This window comes from Sphaerodactylus townsendi, linkage group LG06 (assembly GCF_021028975.2).
Source record: "Sphaerodactylus townsendi isolate TG3544 linkage group LG06, MPM_Stown_v2.3, whole genome shotgun sequence".
In the NCBI taxonomy this organism is placed as follows: Eukaryota; Metazoa; Chordata; class Lepidosauria; order Squamata; family Sphaerodactylidae; genus Sphaerodactylus; species Sphaerodactylus townsendi.
The window spans coordinates 33286235-33307587 of record NC_059430.1 but is presented as its reverse complement, the minus strand read 5'-3'; the positions used below and the strand labels follow the sequence as shown (position 1 = coordinate 33307587).

At 40.0% G+C, this 21353-nt stretch overlaps 2 protein-coding genes across 3 annotated transcripts in view; one reads left to right on the top strand and one right to left on the bottom strand.

The window, feature by feature from the left end:
• The first annotated feature begins 11055 nt into the window (after positions 1-11055).
• On the top strand, positions 11056-18770 carry NOPCHAP1 (NOP protein chaperone 1). The gene is made up of 4 exons (XM_048499836.1): positions 11056-11195; positions 12542-12628; positions 14993-15129; positions 15915-18770. Exons 1-4 carry the CDS (start codon positions 11120-11122, stop codon positions 16086-16088), a joined length of 474 nt encoding a protein of 157 aa, XP_048355793.1. The 5' UTR covers positions 11056-11119; the 3' UTR covers positions 16089-18770.
• ALDH1L2 (aldehyde dehydrogenase 1 family member L2) overlaps positions 17397-21353 on the bottom strand; it is a 37966-nt gene continuing 34009 nt past the window's right edge. For both annotated transcript variants that reach the window (XM_048499835.1, XM_048499834.1), the window contains 3 exons: positions 19274-19379; positions 18801-19000; positions 17397-18181 (listed from right to left, as the gene is read on the bottom strand). In XM_048499835.1, the coding sequence (XP_048355792.1) occupies positions 18126-18181; positions 18801-19000; positions 19274-19379 (362 nt within the window). In that variant the 3' untranslated portion in view covers positions 17397-18125. The remainder of the gene's footprint in view (positions 18182-18800; positions 19001-19273; positions 19380-21353) is intronic.

The following is a 21353-nucleotide window of genomic DNA, read 5'->3' as shown; positions in this document are numbered from 1 at the left end:
CAATTGGTTCTTAAGTTATGCTAAAACAGTGTAACTTTTTAAAGCTGTTTTATATTGTATCATGACATCAGCCCGCAACCTAAAAATATGCAGATTTCTTGCAAGATCCTGAAACACTTTCATTTTTAGCATATTTTTATCCTGCCCATCTTCTGGGTCTCACCTGCCTCCATTTTATCCCAACATGTTTCATGGCAAGTAAGAATCTGAACCCAGGTCACTTTAGGTCCTGTTCATTACACTCATTGGCTCTATTCTCTTGCTGGTGTAAAAAACTAGTAGGGAATGAAACATTTCCTCAAAGACTGAAAACTCATAATTTATAACTTTTGAAACCTGGCTTCATTATGTTTGTTTTGCAGTCCATACTCACTGGAATTCTTTCAACATTTGGTGATGATGATCCTTAAATATTCCCAGAGAGGTATTTTAAATGCAGGAGGCAGGAAAATGTATCCATGTGTGAAAAGTCGTTAGGGAAAAATAGTGCTGAGACACAAATATAACTTATAGATCCTCAGTTTGAAACAAAGAGAAAAGAAAAGTAGAGGTCCAAAGAATAAATAACATGCTTCAAATAAGTAGGAATGGTTTCAATACAAATGAGAATATGATAATATTTTCTTCCTGTACTCTGAAAAAGGTTCTAAAGTGGAATGATAGCTGTACAAGCCATTTCCCCAAAAAGGAACAAAAAAGAATTAATTATAAACAAGCTGTCCACCCAGAAAATCCCTGTTTCAAATTACCTGAACATCAGGAAGAAAAGGTAAAATGTTTTCTGTTTTATAATTTCTTCTTCCCAGAAGACAGTGGGAATTACAAACAGTTTTAATGAGTGTTGGTCTGTGAGGAAAATGTCACAGTATAAAGAATGAGGAAAGTGTTTCAGATGTTCACTTTGAAAGGTCATTACAGAAGGAAGAGGAAATGTGCACTGGTTAGCTTTTCCACTGGTTACTTTCTTCCTGTTTCTATAACTTCCAGTACCCATTTCAAACTACTTACTTTTCATTAATCAAAAAGTGCAAGGAAGTGGAAAGTTGTGTGGGTTACACTGTACTGTTTTGAGCAGTTTGCTACAGATTTGCAGTACTCAAATGAAGTTAGAAGGCCTGTCAAACACCAAATTTATGACCTAGGCAGATGAAGAAGGTGTATTCGCTTTCAGTTATGAATGTGTGGTGTAATGTTTAAAAGTTGTGGACTCTAATCTGGAGAATCAGGTTGGATTCCCCACTTCTCTACATGAGGAGCAGACTCTAATCTGGAGAACTGGGTTTGTTTCCCCACTCCTACACACAAAGCCTGCTGGATATCTTTAGGCTAGTTACAGTTTTCTCTGAACTCTCTCAGCTACTGGTTCTGGTGGGTTTTCCGGGCTGTGTGGCCATGGTCTGGAGGATCTTGTTCATAACGTTTTGCCTGCATCTGTGGCTGGTATCTTCAGAGGTGTATCAATTCAATAAGCCTTTATTGGCATATACACGATAGTATAAAAATACAGTTCCAGTTAAAAAGTGAATAGTAAAAAACTTTGTGTTTGTCATACATTCAGTTTACAAACTTCTGACAAAAACTTTGCCACTATAAGGCAACAATGAAAATCCTGACAATTTAAAAGCATAACTACTTTATCTGATTCAGTATAAATCATAGGGTCTATAGCTTGGGATAGCAGGCTGGAACGGAGTTCTTGGTATAATACGCAGTTCAGGAGAACGTGTGGGATGGAATCCAGCTGTCCTATGCTACAGGTACAGAACCTCTTATCGCTTGGAAGACTTCAGAGGTGTATCACAGAGGGAAGTGTGGACACAGTGTGTAACAGACTTCCCTCTGTGATACACCTCTGAAGATGCCAGCCACAGATGCAGGAGAAACGTTAGGAACAAGATCCACCAGACCACAGCCACACAGCCTGAAAAACCCACCAGAACCAGTTGAATCCGGCCATGAAAGCCTTCGACAATACATTGAACATCTCTCAGCTACGCCTATTTCACAAGGTATATGTTGTAGGGAGAATAAGGGAAGGTGGTGTTGAGCCATTTTGAGACTTCATAATGATTGAGTAAAGTGGGGTATAAATCTAAACTCCTCTTCTCTTCTTACTGTATCAAAAGACAAGAACTGTCATGTTTGCTTATCTTGGCTTTAAAAAAAATACCCTTCCCATAAAACATTAGTTGGTGTGGTAAAATATACTATTGCTACAGTCCTTTTTGCTGCTTTAACATAAATGCTTGTTGCTGCAGTCCAGAGATGCTTTTGCACATTAGTATTCTGTGTATCAGTTGTTGCCCGCTTAAAGATGCTATACATTATCAACTTGGCAGTGTTGATTATGTGGTAAGGAGAAACAAGTGACTAGGACAGAATGATCTGTCAGTGTTGATTGCCAGGTTGAAAGGTATAAAGTATCACGCTGCACACACTCATACACACACAGTATGTGTTCCCACCCCATCCGTTAACTGCCTTTGATATGCCCAGTTTCAAATCTGGAAGGGAAACCCATACAAGGAAACCTCTGCCCACAGTACACAGTACTTACTATGCATCGTATGAGATCTGATTGCCTATGTTTTTATTGTTATCCTATTGGGTGTTATTACCGTATTTATATTATTTGCAAAACCTGTGTCTCCTTTCTGCCCAGTGGGAGCCACCAAGGCAGCTAACAATTAAGATCAAACATCCTCTTCAAATGCAAGTGTTATAGTATTTCGGAAAAAGCTTCCTGTTTAAATTTATTTAACATCTTGACAAGCTACTCAGATTTCATCCTGCAAAGGCCTGCATAGAACAGTGAAAGTATTGCAGCGATTGAAGAAGAAAAGATTGACCAGGTCTTTTAGTTCATTCTTTGTTGGCTCTGCATACTCTAATTTTTTTTTTTCATAATCAGAGCTTCTATGTTCGACAAGATGTATGAATATTATCCATATATCATATGAACCGTCAAATGGCATGTAAGTGTATTTTATTACAACTCATCTGGAGTGGACCTTGTATTATGAAAGTTAATTGTAATACAGACATAACGTTATCTCTTGACATTATCCAACGGGATTCACTGAGTTCAAGGTCTAAATTGCAATAAGCACGTACAAGAATAAAGGTGGCAGTGTAAATTCCACGTAGCCAGTTAGTGTCAGCTACAAGTGCATGAGTAATTGTATCAAAACATTATTTAAGTGCCTTAGGGGAAATTTTTAAATCTCAGAGGCACTTGCCAAACTCTGACAATTAGCACAGGAAAGATTTCCATGATAGCAGCTAATCATCTGGCGGCCAAGCGTTCTAGCACATTACATATTCCTGTAATTTAATTTAGCACTGCCACTCACGCAAGGCATTTTCCAATACAGAGAATCACACCAAGAAATGCTATTTCTGTCTTCATCTCTACAGTTATATTTACACAGGAGCCTTTACCACTTGGATCACTTCCCTATATTGTTTTTGGTGAAGTATTATGTGTCATAATTCTTAATAAAGGAAATGCAACCTGGGCACTGAAATATTTGTGCAATTTTTCATAGTTACAGCTCTAAAGCATACTATTTAATCAGGTTTTTAAAAATGTTTTGGTGATCAGGATGTCTCTGAGAGACCTTGAAGTGGGGTGGGAGTCATGGAACCCTTGAGTTAACTACTGTTTTAGAGCTTCAGATTAGAAACTAGATATCCCAGAGTAAAGTAAAGGTAACGTTTCCCTTTCAGTCATGTTCGACCCTGGGATACCACTGCAAGCAATGATTTCGTAGGCAAGCTGTTTTTGAGGGGTAGTTTGCCATTGCTTTCCCCAGCTATTCTTTACCCCCTAGCTGTGTGCTAGGTACTCATTTACCGACCAAGGAATGGCTGGCTGGCTGAGTTGACCATGAGCCAGCTGCCAGGATATCTGACCCAAAGGGAGCTCGAACTCCTGACCATGGGAGCGGCAGTGAAAGCACTTAACTACTACGCCATGTGGCTTGGTATCCCAGAGTAAAGCATTATAAATATCAGATCATTCTGCATTGTGATATTCAAGGCATAAAAGTGTTTTATATAAACAGAAAAGCCACCTTGCAGTAGATAACAAGGATGACAATTCTTCCTTTGACAATGCCTACAGTTCCTTCTCTGCCCTGGTGTCTGGAGGGACCATGCCTCAGTAGTAAAGCACCTGCATTACTTGAAGAAAGTCCCAACTTCAGTTCTTTATGTTTCTAATTAAAAGGATCAAGTAGTTGGTGATATGAAAGTCTTTTACCTGAGCATCCCAGAGACCTGTCACCCGTCAGAGTAGACGGGGTTGACCTTGGCAAACTAATGGTAGCTTTGGGTATTCGTGCTTTGGGTATTCTTGTACTACCTGCTAGGCAATACAGTTTTAGATGGCTGCATAGCCACAGTGTCAATAGGGCATGGCAGTGACCATGTGCCACCAATCACCACCCATCCCATCATTGTTCCATCGTTTTTTTTGCTGCTGGGTGCAGGGCCAGCCTTACCCATCAGGCAGATCAGGAAGTGACTGGTGGATTTCCCAAATCAGACTGGAGACCAGAGGACATATATCAGTCTATTTGTATCTCTACGCTCATTCCCACACTCTGCAGCAAAATACCTCCTGAAACCTCCGAATTGTCTCATTGGTGGAAGCCAAGATAGTAGATGTAGATGCCAGCACCTTTTCATAAGAACATTCCACATCCCATTTTATTCTTCAGAGTGCTTTCTATTGCACATGGCTCTTATGCCCATGGATGGTAGAACAGCCATCAAAGCAGTATGCTGATTGTTTCTTAGCTGCAACAACTCTGACTCTGTACAAATTCCTTGGCTGTTTCAGGGGTTGAATTTTCCTTACCAGGTGCTGGTTTGTAATGGGGTGTTCTTCAGTAAAGACTATGCCGTCTGAGGCCTAAAATTAGGAGCTATCCGTGTCATAGAAAATAGCTACTTTGGAAGGGGGACTCTGTGATTTTATACTCCATTGAGGTATCTTCCCTCCTCAAACCCGCCCCAGGCTTCATCCCCCAAATCCTCAGGGAATTTACAGCATGGAGTTGGCAACCCCAATGATGAGTTCACATGAGTCACATGATACTGAATCAGACCATCAGTCCATCAAGGTCAGTATTGTCTATTCAGAAAGGCAGCAGATCCCCAGGGCCTCTGGTTGAGGTCTTTCACATCAGCTACTATCTAGTCCGTTTAACTGGAGATGCCAGGGATTGAACCTGGGACTTCCCCTGTGCCAAGAAGATGCTCTACCATTGAGCTGGCACCCTTCTACCCCTCCCTGGTCTGTGCTTGTCCTTGTCTATTGCCTTTTATTACCTGGATCCTGGGAACACAGATAGAATCCAGAAAAGGATTACTATTTCCTCCCAACCTTTTTGTGCCTGTGGGCACCTTTGGAATTCTGTCAATGGATGATGGGCACAACCCCAAAGAGGTGGCACCAACCACAAGAGCTCAGAGAGAACGATTATGTATAACTTCAATAGTAACTTTTCAACATTTCAAGCACAAGATGCATTTAACAAGAAGCCTTTTCAAATGAACATGTTAAAAAAATTTCTGCAAACATACAGCTTATATTCAATTATAAAGTGAAAATCCTTGCGCTGTGGTGGTAACTGTTGCCAAAGCAACTTCTTAAACATTTGATATAATTTCCCTCTCCTCTATTTTATCCTGACAACAGCCAGATTAGGTTGAGAGAGTGTGACAGGTTCAAGGTCACTGGACAAACTTCCACGGCACAAGTAGGGATTCAAATCTGGGTCTCCCAGATAGTAGCCTGACATGACAACTATTCCCCACCGGCTCTGGGTTTGTGCTCACTTATCTGGTTTCACTCTGGATTGTGCTTTTGCCTGGGTTTGGGAAGGAAATCTTTGAATAGATCTTAAACGACATTTCTCGATTGAAATTCCTTGGTTTGCTCCAGCCATGCAAATCTGTGATTAATGTATAACAACAGTTTAAGCATAAGCATAAGCATAAGCATTTTATTGTCATTGTGCACGCACAACGACATTTACAGCAGCATTCCTCGATGCACACAATTTCAGACTCATACATCATACTCATACAATTTCATACAGTACATCATACGCATACAATTTCTTACTCATACCCCATCCTCACTTTCCCCTTCCTCCACCCATCCCTACACAGCCCCAAACACATCAACACGAAGCCGCGGAGTTTAGCATAGCCACAGCTCTAGAGTAGAAGCTGTCTCTAAGCCTCTTTGTCCTAGATTTGATAGTCCTGTATCGCCTACCAGTTGGTAGGCGATACAGCCTGCTGATGGAAAACCAGTTCTGCGAGTTTGCAGCAGAGGCCAACTGTGAGTTTATAGTTTTAGTCTGTTCCTTCTGTTTTCTTTGCTATGATGATTTTATCATTATTTTATTTTGAAATAATTTTTTTCCTTGGGGATTTAGAGACCTGATTACTGTGCTCAATTTTATTGTTGTTGGTTTTTTTTAACAAGGATCTTTTGCTAAGAAATACAGGCTGATGCCAGAGGAGTTCCTTTCAAATGGAAAGGAACTTTATGGCTTCCTACAGTCATAATATTATTTGAGCAGCAAGGCCAGAGCAGTTTGGAAGTAAGTTTTTTACATTCTATTCAAACAATTTTATCTCTCCAACAGCCTGCTGATGGAAAACCAGTTCTGCAAGTTTGCAGCAGAGGCCAACTGTGAGCATACTGATTAGCTGGCACCTGCAACAGCAGAAGACCACTCACCCCCCACCTCCTGATCAGTTTTGCAACTCTGGAAACAGATAGTAATGAATGACATCTGACACATTATATGTGATGTGCCTGAAGCCAGAAGAAGGGGAAGTCTGACAATTCAATCTCTTGCTGCATCCAGTGTCATTTACATGGCAAATGAGGAAAGTCAAGCTGAGCTCATGTCAGAAAAATCTGCTATGAAGGATTTTTAGGCAAAAGGTAAATCCCACTTACAGTGTATCTTCCAGTTTTCTAGGGGAAAGGCTATTATTATCCCACTGAAGAAATACAGTCTCAAGGTGGTACATTAAATCTATGCTCCATCAGTTGCACTGTTTACCAGCTGAATTCCAGCTCATGCTGAAGGTTTTGATATTAACCCTCAAGGCCTTGAGCTGTCTGCAACTCTCATATCTTTGAGACTGTATCTTGCCAAATTGCCTCTTGCCTCTGGAGTGCTCTCTGCACTTCTGGAGGTAACCTTCTGGTGATCCCTGGCCTGGTGATCCCTCAGCTGGGCCGTGTGAGACCTTACCCAGTTCCACAGGGTCTGCAAGGTGGAAATGTTCTGCTGGGCCTTTGGTTGAGGCAGCCATGGGTCTGTTCCATCTTACTGGCCTCCCAATTGTCCCCCCCCTCCCCTGTCCATTCATTACATTCCATTTAAACAATTTTATCTCTCTAACAGCCTGCTGATGGAAAACCAGTTCTGTCCCGATAGTTAAGGACTGAATATGCAAATAGGATGGGGATGTTACATGTCTTTAGATTATGTAAGGGTCCTATGGATACCCACTTATTTGCCAGCATTATTATCATACTGTTTTAAAGTCTAATTTTAATTATTGTATTTATTGTTTTTGATTGATGTCATTACATTCTTTTTGTAAACTGCCATGAGCCTGGCCTTGGCTGGGATAGAGCAGGGTATTAAATTTAATACAATATAATTAATTAATTAAAAAGTTCAAAAGATTTTGACCCCTTCAAATCAGTTTACAAAATCTGTCAAAAAGCACAATCAATTAGCAATACACACATCAACTGTAAATGCTGTTTCACTGTAGATGTTTCAACATTCTCTCCCTAGTGTCTTCCTGTTACTGTGATAGAATGTGTACCAATTTACATTGCCATCCTAAACAGAGCTATATCCTTTTAAGTCTGTTGACTTCAAAGGATTTAGCATGGTATAATTTTGTTTAGGATTGCATTATTAGGTGTCTGTGTTCATTCTCCAACCAGGGCTATATGTCCTGAATTCAAAAATTGAAGATACCTATTTCCTATAAAATATTTTCCTCAGTCCTAATTATCCATTTCTTGGATTCAGTGCATTTCTGTGCCACCACTCCAGAATGAAGCTACCTGGGGCAGCCCACAACATGTCAAACAATATAAACCCATCAAACGATCACTGAGAAAATAACTAAAACATCAGCTACTCAAAAACAAAATAAACCCCCTCAACCCAGAAAAGGAACAGTGAAATCAGAATGACTGACAGGCAATTGATGAGCTATTATTTTAGCTGCTGTTCCAACTTTAAACTATTGGGGTCGGGGGGGGGGGCAAAGTTGCAGAGCTTTCACATCAAAAAGGTGTCACTGTCTTCAGATGCTACCTAGCTTCCCCTGTGTGGCTGTCACTCTGCTGCAGAGCCCAGTTTTTTTCTTACTAGCAGCAGCAGCAGCCCAAGAGGCTGATGCTATTTCTATGTCCTCTCCTCTGTCTTGACGGTCTCCAAGCCATTGCAACTTCACATAATTTCCACTACAAGAACTTTTAATTACTATTGTGTTTCTTGAAGACAGTGTTGACTCTTGAAAACTTGTACTAGAATAAAATTTGTTAGTCTTTTTGATGCCAGTGGGCTCTGTTTTATTCTGGTGCTACAGACTCACACAGCTACCCATGTGGGACTGTTAGAACTGGTTGCAGCTCATTTTGGAGAAGTGGTTGTGAAGGCCTGACCTACCACCATCCAAAAGTGGTTTTTATCATGAAACAGGGTTGCCACCCTTGTTTCCTAGGATGACTCCTACATCTTTAGCAGTTACATGACAAGCAGCAATTTAGCTGGGGAAGTTTTGTTGATCAATACAAACAGTATTGCAGCATTTTAAAAAATTAACAATCTGATTAGTCTTCCTTCTTTTTTGGCCAATTTTTTTTAATGAGCTAGAGCCCTGTTCTTTGAATGCATAACGTATTGTACTCATTTTGCAGAAACCTTTTGCAGAAACACAGAATGAAGCCAGAAGGTCCCAGCAATCTAAGGCCTGTTGCGTTCGAATACAGAGAACAAATGAAAACAAGATTCAGTCAAAATTATTATTTATTATCATTATTTTATTAAGTTTTTACACTGTCCCATCTTGTTTGGAAATAATATTCCTTTGGACTCGATGTAGATCACTTGTGACAGACAATTAATAGACAAAGCAAGATCAATAATGTGACAAATTCCAGAGGGATATCTGGAATCAGAATCTGTATCACCTCAGCTAAAGGGTGTATGTATAGCTGTTTGGGAGAGCCTAATCTCAGATGTTTGGTGCTGAAGGAGAATCAGATTGCTGACAATTCATCTGTGGAAGCTGGAAGGTTCCTCTTGCTGAGTGGACACTGCATGTACTAGTAACTAGAATAAACAAGGGCATGTTAAATCTAGCAGTATGTCTAGTGCATGGTAAATGAAATGGCATCAAAATATCTTGTGAATTTCAGTCCACAGAGAAGGAAGGCATACCTTCCTATTAGCTTTGAAAGGAAAAATAGATGGATACTGTCCGTTTATAAATAGATGGATACCACAGATGTCTGTTTATAAGAGAAAGGAGGTTTCTTTGCCCGCCTATACACAAAAGGGTGGAGAGAGGGAAAAATCACCTTCTAGGAAAGGTTTTAAGTCATGTAAACTGTTCAAAAATAGATCCCCTTTGATCAGAATTATTCAGGAAGCTTTTACAAGGGCTATAGCTTATTGCACAGTTTACTGCATACATATCTTGTTTTTCTGCATTGTTTTAAAACTTTGTAATCTAGACTAAAAACATGGTTTGTTGTGTATGTTTATTTTATTTATTTAAAACATCTGTTACTTGACTTTTTCCTTGCAGAACTGAAGCCAGCTTACAAGGTAAACAAAACAAGAATTATTAAAAATAAAAGCCTACAATTTAAAATCACAATCCGGACTGTCAATACATTTTTTAAACAACTAAATCAAATGCAGTCCGAAGGAAAATCATCTTCAGCTGGTTAAGTTTATTCCGTAATTGTGTGAAAGCCTTCTTTTGTGTACCCACCAGATGAACCTTTGATCAATGGGACAGTCAGTAGCGCATCTCCCTGTGATTGTAATTTTCAACAAGAAACCCATGCAGATATCCTGGTCCCAAGAGCTTTGAAGGATTGGACTCAAGAATGGATAAGAAGCCAGTGTAATCACAGTAATATTGGGACCACATGATCCCTGGAGCTGTCCACACCCAACGATCAATCTGCAGCATTCTGCACTAGCTGTAGCTTCTGAATACTCTTTGAAGGTAGGATCAAGGCAAAAAAATGCCTTATACTGTTACCATTGCATTGTTGAATTTTGTAATAATCCTTGAGTATCAGCAAGAAAGTCAGACTATCAACATAGTAAATCAATCAATCATTCAATCAACAAAAAATTTCCTGGATATTCAAGGGCGGAACTTGAGCAAAGCATGGTTTCTGGAGGAACCTCAGCAAAATCTGTGATTAGTTACAGTCCACTCCAAAAATTGAACTGATTTCTGATGTCTGGAGATCTGCTCTTTTTCTGGGAGATTTCAAGGCTTCCAATTGAGGTTGGCAACCCCAATTGAAATGGGATGGGCTAAAAAGACGATAAGGTGCATTAATAGCGGGAAATGATGCGCTACAAGGGTTTTAGCTACAGATGATTACATGTGGTGTTCTGTTACTTCCTCTCTAGTTCCGGTCTTGCAATACACCTGGAATGTCTCCTTCCTTGCACCCAGTAATGAAATTCTGCATAGCGCCCAGCCCTAGAAGGCACTGCGGGGGGAAGGCTGTAGGGCTAAACCAGGCCACTGCTTCTGGTCTTATCTCAAACAGGGAATATTCCCGATGCGGTTGATAACATGCATATCCCTGAAAGCCGAAGAAGGATTTCTGTATTGGATATCCAGCCTACAGTCCCAAGAAAGAGTAGTCTCCTGATTGCATCAGTCATTTTGACCTCCTCGGTGTAGGTGGCGCTGTTGCTCGTGGAAGGCCGCTCTGTGCTTCGCTCTAGCTCTATCTCGTTTGATTTCCGGTTTACCTTGGAGAAAGCGTGTGTGGGAAGAGAAATCTGGAGAGAGGCGAATGGAGTTGCACGCAGATGCTGCGCGTGGGGCTGTATCCCGGGAGCTTCTCTCTGTCGAAGGCGGCGGAGATGGAGGTAAACCGACCCTGCTTAAACCCCTTTCGTTGCTTAGGGGCTATTATACTGTGGAATCCGCGCTGCATATTTATAACGATTGCAACTCCTTATACATATACAGTGTGAAATCACTCAGAGTTTATACGCACATGTTCTGGATGTTGCAAACATGCACATTGTAAAGTGAGAAGGGAGTGCTGTGAGTCAGTGCAAAAATAACAGTAGCACAAAAATTTCATTGACAGTTCGCTGGGAAATCATAAAAGAATAAGCAAACTTTTGAGTACATCAGAGCTTTTTAAAAAATAAGTTTAATTTTTTAAAAGTGAATGGAGAACAAGTAATGTTTCTGGGCATCGTGGGAGCATTTCCCGTTTGTCATGACAAATTATGAACTGCCCCCCCGCCCCTCGTGCTCAGTCAATATTGTTTTTGCCGCCATCACCAACCCCTTCTTGCTTAATATCTAATATCTACTGCAGCTTAATATCTAACCTGATGAAGAGTTTTGATGAACTCCAAAGCTTGCTTTGTTAGTGCTAATAAATGAATTGTGCTATTCTGTGCTTTTTGCCTTACGAACTACCATAGTAATATGCAGTTTTTGTTTGCTTTAGAAATAGCACATACATTTTCCTACAAGGGCAAATATGGTGTTATGGGAAAACACGCTCTCTAAATAAGCCTTACAAATGTATGATACATTACCTTTGTAGCAGTACTCACACTATGTGCATTACACTGGTGACCCCAGTGTGGTGTCTGTGAATGACTTTGTGCCCATTTGTTTCTATCCCAAAACATCTATTCCTTAGAGGAAACAGACAATCCTAGCTTGCCTTTACTTCAGAAGAGCTCAGGAGGCATCATCTTTGTCTGGAAATAGCTGCCTCCAGCACAGGAGAATGCTTGGTTTTGAACTTTTTACAATTTTTATTGAAACCGAACAATGTTTAGTGGTTTGACCCAGCCCCTATGGCAACCATAATCCAACCACCCCCTTTTGACAACCATTTTGTTATTGCGCCAACTGTTTGCAGAATTCCAGAAGTGCTTTCAGTTTCAATAAAGTTAGAAATCCCTGCAGTACACTATAGATGTGGTTCACTTCCCATGTTACACATTATTTGGTAACATCAGGCTGATGCGTGTATTTACTTTGTTGCATGTTAAGTGTTGCACCACAGGTTCCTGCGCTGCATGCATTGTTGAAAATGTATAAAATGTATAAGTGTATTTCACACAGCATGGGGATACATGGCAGTTAGGTTCACAGTATCTTCTAATTGCAATGGATGAAGTGCCTCTGTACAAGAAAAATAAGATTTAAAAATCAGAATCATGTGAGGTGTTTGGATTTTCAGGTATTCATGAGACACTACTGCTGAATTCAAAGCAAAAGAATAAGAAGGCCATGATGTCACACACAGTTTGGGTACCAAGGAGCAGCAGTAAGTATTTCTTTTCCAAAATAGGATGTGCATGCATTACACAAACTGAAAGAGAATAGGATCAATCTTGAGCAAGAATTTCTGTTCTAGAGTCCAGAGAAACCCTGGAAAATCTGAAACCATCAAATATGAGGGCAAACCACATTCTCATCCTCTCCATTCTCAAAAGTCCTCATGACTTTTAAATTTAAAAAATCGTGAATAGCTCTGGAAATTCCACATTGGAGAGAAAACCCTTAATATTAGTTTTGCACCAACATTCAAGAAATGTCAGATTGATTTAACTGTGTTAAATGCAAAACAAGCAGTAGAGTATTGATTCAAATTAATTTCTCAGTTCTTGGGACACTTCAAAATAACCATTTGCTTTTCTGATATGGATACTTGCTTAAAGTAGAGGCCAGTTTTATTTTTTTTTAATTTAATGTGATTAGCAGTTGAATGTTATGTTCTTTGAAATATTGTTTTGGAACTTGTAATGCTCTGAGCAAATCTAGATAAAGCAGATGAAATTTGTATGCAAATTTGTATGCAAATTCAGGAGTATTGGACTCATTTGTTATGAGGGCCGGTTATGTCATAAATGTGACTTGGTTGGGCCAGGCCCCGGGGTGGGGGGGAGAGGGTGGCTGCTTTGGCTGGTGAGCCCCCATCCCAGATCAGCATGGGAGGCTGCCTTGACTGGCGAGTCCGCAGTGAGCTTGCCAGCCAAGAACAGCATTGAGGGAGGTGGTCAGCACTGAGGAGTGGGGTGGCTGCCTCAGCTGGTAAACCTGCAGCAGGCTTTCTAGCCCAGATCAGCACTGAGGGAGGTGGTCAGCAAGGGGTGTGTGTGTGTTGCTGCCTCTATTGCTGAGCCCACAGATGACTTGCCATCCCAGCACAGGAGGGGATAACTGCCTCAGCTGGCAAGCATGCAGTGGGCTTGTCAGCCCAGATTGCCATGGGAGGTAGGGGGAGGTGGCTCACTAGCACAGATCAAGAGTGGAGAATGCCTCAGGCTTGCCAGGCTAGATTGGGAGCGAGTGGCTTGGGGGCGAGTTGGGCTTGCAGGCCTCATAAGCCCTCTCAGGAGGCCAGATCTAGCCCCCGGGCCTCACGTTTGATACCCCTGCTCTAAAATGTGAAGCTGAGACTTTTGAAACTCTTGACAGCATTCATCTACTGTGTAAGATCTCAACTATATACTTTAGTACTGTCCCTACTAAAGTGCAAATGACCTGCTATTTAAAGGTTCTATTCAATCCCAAACAAAGGTGTGCCCTCACTAGAGGTAGGTGCAGTCTTTCCCCTCAGCCTTTCTTCAAGGGCGTTTTTCGAGGGCCCCTGTACAAGACTGGGTCTACCCTCATTGCACCAATAATCCTGAGACGATGCTGCACATTTGATTTGATTGTCCCAAACATGTTTATTTTAGACCTGATTTTCATTGTATTACTGCTCCTCTGCTAAGGTAGTCTACTCCTAATCCTTGGGCTTGTTTTTTGTTAAATAATAGCTCATCCGTGATATTGGAGATGGTTGCAATTTTCTTGGGAAAGGTTCTGGTATGCTGACACTCCCCTGTACTTCTGATTTTTGGATTGTTTGTTTTCAATTCTGTATTTTATTAATGCCTGAGTTTATTATTATTACTGTGTAAGATGTTCTTTAAAATTGTGTACTGTGTAAGACATGTTCTTTATGTATGTGTAAGACATGTTCTTAAAAAATTGCCTGATGCCATTCTTTTACTATGTTATTGCTGAGAAGGTGAAATACTACTTCTGGTGTAGCCTAAGGCTGTTTATTTAGCTTTTTAAAAGTTTTGTCCTTCCTCCAAGGAGTGACATATGTGGTTCTCCCATACCCATTTTACCCTCCTAACACCCCTGTGATGTAATGTAGGCTGAGAAATAAGCAAGTGGCCCAGGTTATCCAGCAAAATTCCTGGCAGTATGGAGGTTTGACCTGGGTCTCCCAGATCCTACACCAGAGTTTTATGAAGATCTGCGATTTGAAAGATTGTAGTGAAGAAAGGAAATTAACCAATAGATCTTCTTCCTAGCGTTGTCCCGCTAATGCAGGGTCCGCTGCTCGGCTTTTTAAACGCCACTTCTCTCTATCGAGCGCAATGTCTGGTTGCAGGCCTGGAATTAACTAGTAGATCACCCATATTTGTTTGAAGTAATTCTGTATCATCCCTTCTGTTTGTGTAGTGAGCTGCTGCTACCCTTCCTTTCTCCTTATATTTTTATCTGGTCTGTCAGAAGTTCTGTTCAAATGTGGTGGTGGCTAAAATGAGTTTTTGATTGGCATATAAATATATATTTTAATACACTTTTTTGGCATTCTAATCGCCATAAGGGCTTTTTCATGTGTTAGTTTTGGATAGGGTACAGAGCTTTCTACCACATATGGCCAATGCAAATGATGAATTAAGAAAAGAAATGGAAAATGTTCCCGTTGAAGACTTTGATATTGAACATGTAGATGCTTCAATTGAAAAAGTTATTGAAATGGTAAGAATTATGGTTCATCTTCATTCATCTGACTTGTTTTTACTGTGTGCAAAAGGGGCAATTATCTCCTTAGCAATATCTGTTTTGAAAACTACAGCTTTGTTATCTGGAGGAGTTATGCTGCTTCCTCTTGTCATTAAAGCATGTCCAAATCTAGCATATCTGATTAAGAGCATAAGGGGAACCATACCTTATCAGACCAAAGCTGATTTCTTCCTGTGCAACCCTAGATAGAGGTTCACCCTTCAAAGTCCACTGAAGTCTAGAATTGACCACCAGAATACCTCTGAGAAACTTACTCATGTAATATGATGCCATTAGTATCCCCTCTCATTTGCCCCCTGCATCTAGCACAGGGGTAGGGAACCTGCGGCTCTCCAGATGTTCAGGAACTACAATTCCCATCAGCCTCTGTCAGCATGGCCAATTGGCCATGCTGAGTGAGAAAACTGATGAGAAGTGTAGTTCCTAGAATTTATCCTGGAAACACAGGTTCTGATATGCTAGCAGAACATAGAGGTTCTAATAAGCTATCATGGTCTTTGATCTCTTCTATGAATTTGTCCAGGTTTTCTTCCCGGCTTGGTATATTCTTGTGCATCACCTCATCTTACAGCATAGTGAGTTCCGTAGCAATGTCATAAGTCTGAGACTGGCAGTTGAGATTGCTTTTAAATCCAACAATATTGTGTTGGTCAGTGAAGGAAGGAATTACTCAATTTTGTTTTGTATATTTACTGCTTGCCTTTACAGTGAACAGATTTTTGTGTGTGTGTGATTTACAGAATGTGGCTTTGGTGGAACTGAGTGGTTCCAGTACAGAGGAAGAAGATTCAGCCTCAGAAGATGACTCTGATGATAGTTCTGCCTGTGAAGAGGTTACTGTAGAGAACATTAAGCTTCCTAAGCCCAAGAGAGAAGGCAGAATAGAAGTTTTGGACAGTAAATCTAATGAGTAGATGTTTCATAACTATTTCAGACGTCCAGTTCTGTTGCATGTCATGCATTGTTAAATCTGAGATAAGAGTCCTCTGGGCAAACTAGCTTGTTTCCAAGCGTTCCTGGAAACTAGGTTGCTGGCTTCACTTCAAACTAGTGAGAAACGTGAAAGATCTCCTTTCAAGTCCAAAGACAGGAAAATAATGAGGGCACTCTGTTTCGCCTAGGGCAGCATGGAAAAAAACCCCGGAAAAATGCACTGAATTGGAAAAAAGAAAGGAACGGCATCTGTCGAGACACCTAAGGAATATCTTCAGGGCTATTTCTAAAAAGCAATTTCCCTCAATTTCACAGCAAAAGCTATTGCAAATGATTTCATATGAGAACTATTCACACCCTGGATTATTCCAGTTGTTTGTGGTCTGCATGGCAGCACTGACCTCCGTCCTGGATGTACAGTTTGGGGTGAAGGATGTTATGAATGGCTGTTGTGTATTACAACCACCGTAGCACAGAAGCACTATCAGAAACTCCAGTGTAGTGCTGTGAGAGCTGGCCAAGAGTCTGCTACAAGGAGGGGAAAGAATTACGTTGGCTTCATCAGTTTTTTATTGTGGGTATGGAATAGTAGGTGGGATGAAGTCCATTGATTTGACTGTATAAGTGAATATATTGGTTGACTTACTGAAGTCTTGCAGGCTGTTTTTCTTTTACATCGTGCCCGGACTAGGGGGGGAATTTATCTAAGCTACATTCCATGTTTATTAATCTGAAATCCACAGGTAGCCAAGAGTTTGAGTATGATTTAACCTTACAATCATACGATGCATCTGAAATTATGTGTGTCTAGAGAATGAAGGAGGATTTTGTTTGATTAAGCAACACTGTTTCTTAAAAGTAACGTATTTTGAAACATGTTTTGCCTTATATTAAGTACTGTAACTGGAACCATCTATATAATTCTGTTCTTAAAATGTTGACATTGAATTATTAAGAATGATTATCCAGAGGTCTTGGTTAGGCAGTTCCATTTCTGTGGTGGACATTTTTCCTAGTTTTCTGGATTTACTAAAAATGAAAACTCTTTTCAAGTAAAGACAGAAACAGCAATAATCCCCCTTATACTGTCCTGAAATAAATGGAAAAGCTGCATTTCCTGCTATCTGTTTTTTAAAAAAAATGGTAGAAGCAATTTAGAAGTATTCCAGCTGTCTCTTATAGTTCTGGAAAGATGGAGGAGGTAGCCAACATAAAAGTACAATGCTTTTTTGTCAAAGAAAAGCAGAACTGGGGTGGGGGCATGCATTACAGAAATACTTCTTTCAAAATTGTAAAGCACGCATAGTTTAATGTAATTTGCATTCACAACTCTGTTGATTACATTATTGGCAAACAGATTATAAAATATTTGCTATAGCTTTTATATGCATAGTTCAACACAGATGTCAAGCTCTGTATTATAGTAAGTGCACTTCCTTGAATTCATTTACAATGTTTATAGTCAAGTGACTTTCTATGTTGCTTAAAATATGCTGCTGGATGTGTGTTTCAGAAACAAAGACACTTAATGCTGGTCTAATGCACCGTTTTAGAAACTTAAGTTAAGAAAGCCACGTGTTGACTTTGGAGAACACAAGCAGTCTAGCCCACTGCTTCTTGCTTAGGGAGCTGGAGACTTCAGTGCACTGTTATATAAATGTGGATCCACCACTAGATGTGCAGTAACTTTGCAACTGATATTTTAGTTTAGTGGATAATAAAGGCAAAACAATAAGAGAGGATACAGCTGGAGATATTTCACAGAAAAGTCTTGAACGCATCTCGGGGGCCCTACTAAACTGCAAATACTGCTAGTGGATCTAGGTCAGTAGAAGCTTGGCAACAAACTATAGCTGAAGAGAGAATGTCTGACAGGAATTCAAGTGTTCTTCCCTGGCTCAGTAGGATGAGGTTCTGGTTTTTGTAATGCCAGCAAATGTCTCTAACAGTCCCGCCTGCCTTGTGCTTGAGGAAATATGTTAAAGTTAAATCTATTATCAATGGAATTGCTTTGTTGATTAATATTCCACTGTTACTGCCTTCGTTCTGAGATACTCATGAAGTGCTTCTTCGCCTGAAAGAAATTAGAGAGTTAAATAGTTGTAACCTGCAAGAGTCTGGATCAGCTTTTGTGCTTGCAAAAAGAACAAAACAAAAACCTACAATTAGGAACACAACCCCAGTTCATTTCAAAGTATTACTGGTTTTGTAAGGCGAGAACCATTTTTACGTTATCCTCCACTTTATTCTAAAAGCGAATGGTATTTTTCCACTGCCCCCATCATATTTTGTTACAGTTGAATTTATCACTTCATAAACAGCATACACTAGAAACTGGGCTTTCAAGCTTTCTCCCTGCAGGGACCTCATTGTATTACAGAATATTCTAGGAGAAACTGCATTCATTTTGTGTAAGGTGTGGGTCATGCCTATTGAGTCCTGCTGTCAGTTGAGGAACCGAATGCAAGACACTCTGCAGTTCAGGAGGGAGGGAGTCAAGCTGCCTTTCCTGCTGCTTCTGATCTGTGTTCATTGATCTACCCTGGAATAAAGTTTGCAACACTGCTGAGATAGAATACAAATCAGCTACACAGTTCTAAACTTTAAACTCAATTGAAGACAATGGTCAACACCTAGCTTTAAATAAATAAGTTGCTTTGTAATGTTCTGTGTTTTTATAAATGGCTACTTACCTAAATCTTTTCCAAAGCCAGACTGTTTGAATCCACCAAATGGAGCTGCAACATCCGTTTTGTTATAGGTGTTAATAAAAACCGTTCCGGCTTCCAGTTTGTCACTGACATACAGAGCTTTACTTATGTCTTTGGTGAAGACCCCTGAAGCCAAGCCATATTCTGATCTGTTGGCTTGTTCTAGTACACCGTCAATATCCCTGCAGTGAGAAAGAATAATTTATGCTAATCTAGATCCAGATTCACCATTGTAGTATTTGACCTTTTCTTACCACTTGTCAGGGCTTGGATGGCAGTCACACTTTTGTAATTGATTTGGCTACGGAGAACAGTCCTGTGACTATAGCACTGACCCAGCTTCACCATGCACAACAGAAGCTCAAAATTTGTTTTACCTATTTTTATCATCTGCATTCATAATTGTTGTACCGACAGAATAATAGTACTGAGCAGGCGGCTATAGCAGGACATACCCATCTTTGAACTTTGAAATGACCATTACAGGGCCAAAGGATTCTTCCTTTGCAACATACATATGGTCTTCAACATCTGTCAGGATGGTAGGTTCCATGAAAAAACCTAGTCAGAGAGAAGGCAATGGTGAATTATACAAATTGTGAAATCTCGCACTTCCTTGCTATATCAGTAGTCCCTGTGATAGGTATTGTTTCTCCAAACTAAGAAAGTTGTTTGCAATGCCATAAGTTACTATATGAAGTTACCTTATGAATTGGTTAGATTAATAGGTTTTTGATTTAATAGGTACCTTTTATTTGATTGAGAACCTTTTCTTCAGCCTGTATCTTCAAGTACCCTTAGTGATATCATTTTTATCTCCCCAAGGATTTGAATGTTAAAGCATTCAAGCCCAGATGCTTTGGATAGCTCACATTACAATTACAACCGTGACAAAACTGGTCAGAATTAAACTGCAATCATAAGGATCTTAACTAAGAATTTAATACAGAACAACAATCACCTCATTGGGCTTTAATGACAAAATTTTATGCTTGTGAACCATCCAATAATTAAGGTGATTAAATTGCTGGCAATACAGATGGGAAAATACGATTACAGCCACAACAAAACTGGTCAGAATTGGGCTATAGTCATAAGGATCTCAACAAAGAGTTTAATATAAAACTATCGCTACATTGGGCTTCAACGACAAAATTATCAAACACAGTATAACACACAGTTGAAAAAGCCTGCACACAAACTGCACCATGTTTAATGTAAACTACAAATCATGAAATCCTCATGTGGTGTTGTAATATATTAAGGATGAAAACAAAACATTTGACAATTAGCATTTACAATTTTTCCACTGGGAAACTAGTTCCCTATAATGCACTATTTCAATTGGGATCCTGATCCCTTACAATTATATTTCTATGTATATCTCTATATATAATATTTCTACAACCCTACACAGGGATTTCATGATTTGTACTTCAAACACGGTGTAGTTTGTGTGCAGGCTTTTTCAACTGTGTGTTATCTTACGTTTGATAATTTTGTCATTGAAGCCCAATGGGGCGATGGTTGTTTTTATTAAACTCTTAATTAAGATCCTTATGACTATAGTTTAATTCTGAGTAGTTATGTCATGGTTGTAATTGGATTTTCCCATCCGTTTTGTCAGTAGTTTTATCACTTTAGGCACTGGATAGTTCACAAGCATGGAATTTGCTCCAAACAAGACTGCTTTACAACATAGGTGTCCTGAGGTACCATTTTTTACTTCTACTACTGTTCTAAACATGATAGGGTGGGTATGACTCGTTGCGCTGGTCCTACGATACTCCTACGATACTCTAGTGTCATTAAATACAGATTACATTGGCAGACACAAGTCTGTTTTTATATCTACGACAGTCGGAATTTATGCATAAATAATCAGGCACCCCAAGCCTTTTATCACAGAAGAATAAAGTCTGGTTGAAGAATTGTAGAAGAAAACTCCCAGTTAAGTATGTGATTTGGTTCTCTTTAGCTTCCAGCATCCCTGAATTCTCACCTAAAACTGGGCTCATTTTCCCCCCAAAATGTGGCAACATAGAGCATATGTGTCCTAAATGTCTAAAAATTTGTTTAACTTCTCCAAACATTCCAGTTCTATAAACAGAATGTGAAATGGAAGTAGCTTTTTATTTTAAGCTATCAGAAGAAATTTTGGTTTCTTAAAACTCTTGCAGTTCAATTGATTAAAGGACCATTCAAAGGCAGAAAAGTTATTTCATTGTTTTTTTAGGTAGTATGCCCTATGTATCACAACAGGCACATTTTCTGATCTGGAGAACTGGGTTTGATTCCCCACTCCTCCACCTGAGTGGCTAAGGCTTATCTGTTGAACCGGATGTGTTTCCACACTCCTACATTCCTGCTGGGTGACCTTGGGCTAGACACAGTTCTTCGGAACTCGCTCAGCCCCACCTGCCTCACAAGGTGTCTGTTGTGGGGAGATGAAGGGAAAGGAGTTTATAAGCCACCTTGAGTCTCCTTGCAGGAGAAAAAAATGAGGTATAAATCCAAACTCTTCTTCTAAGAGCA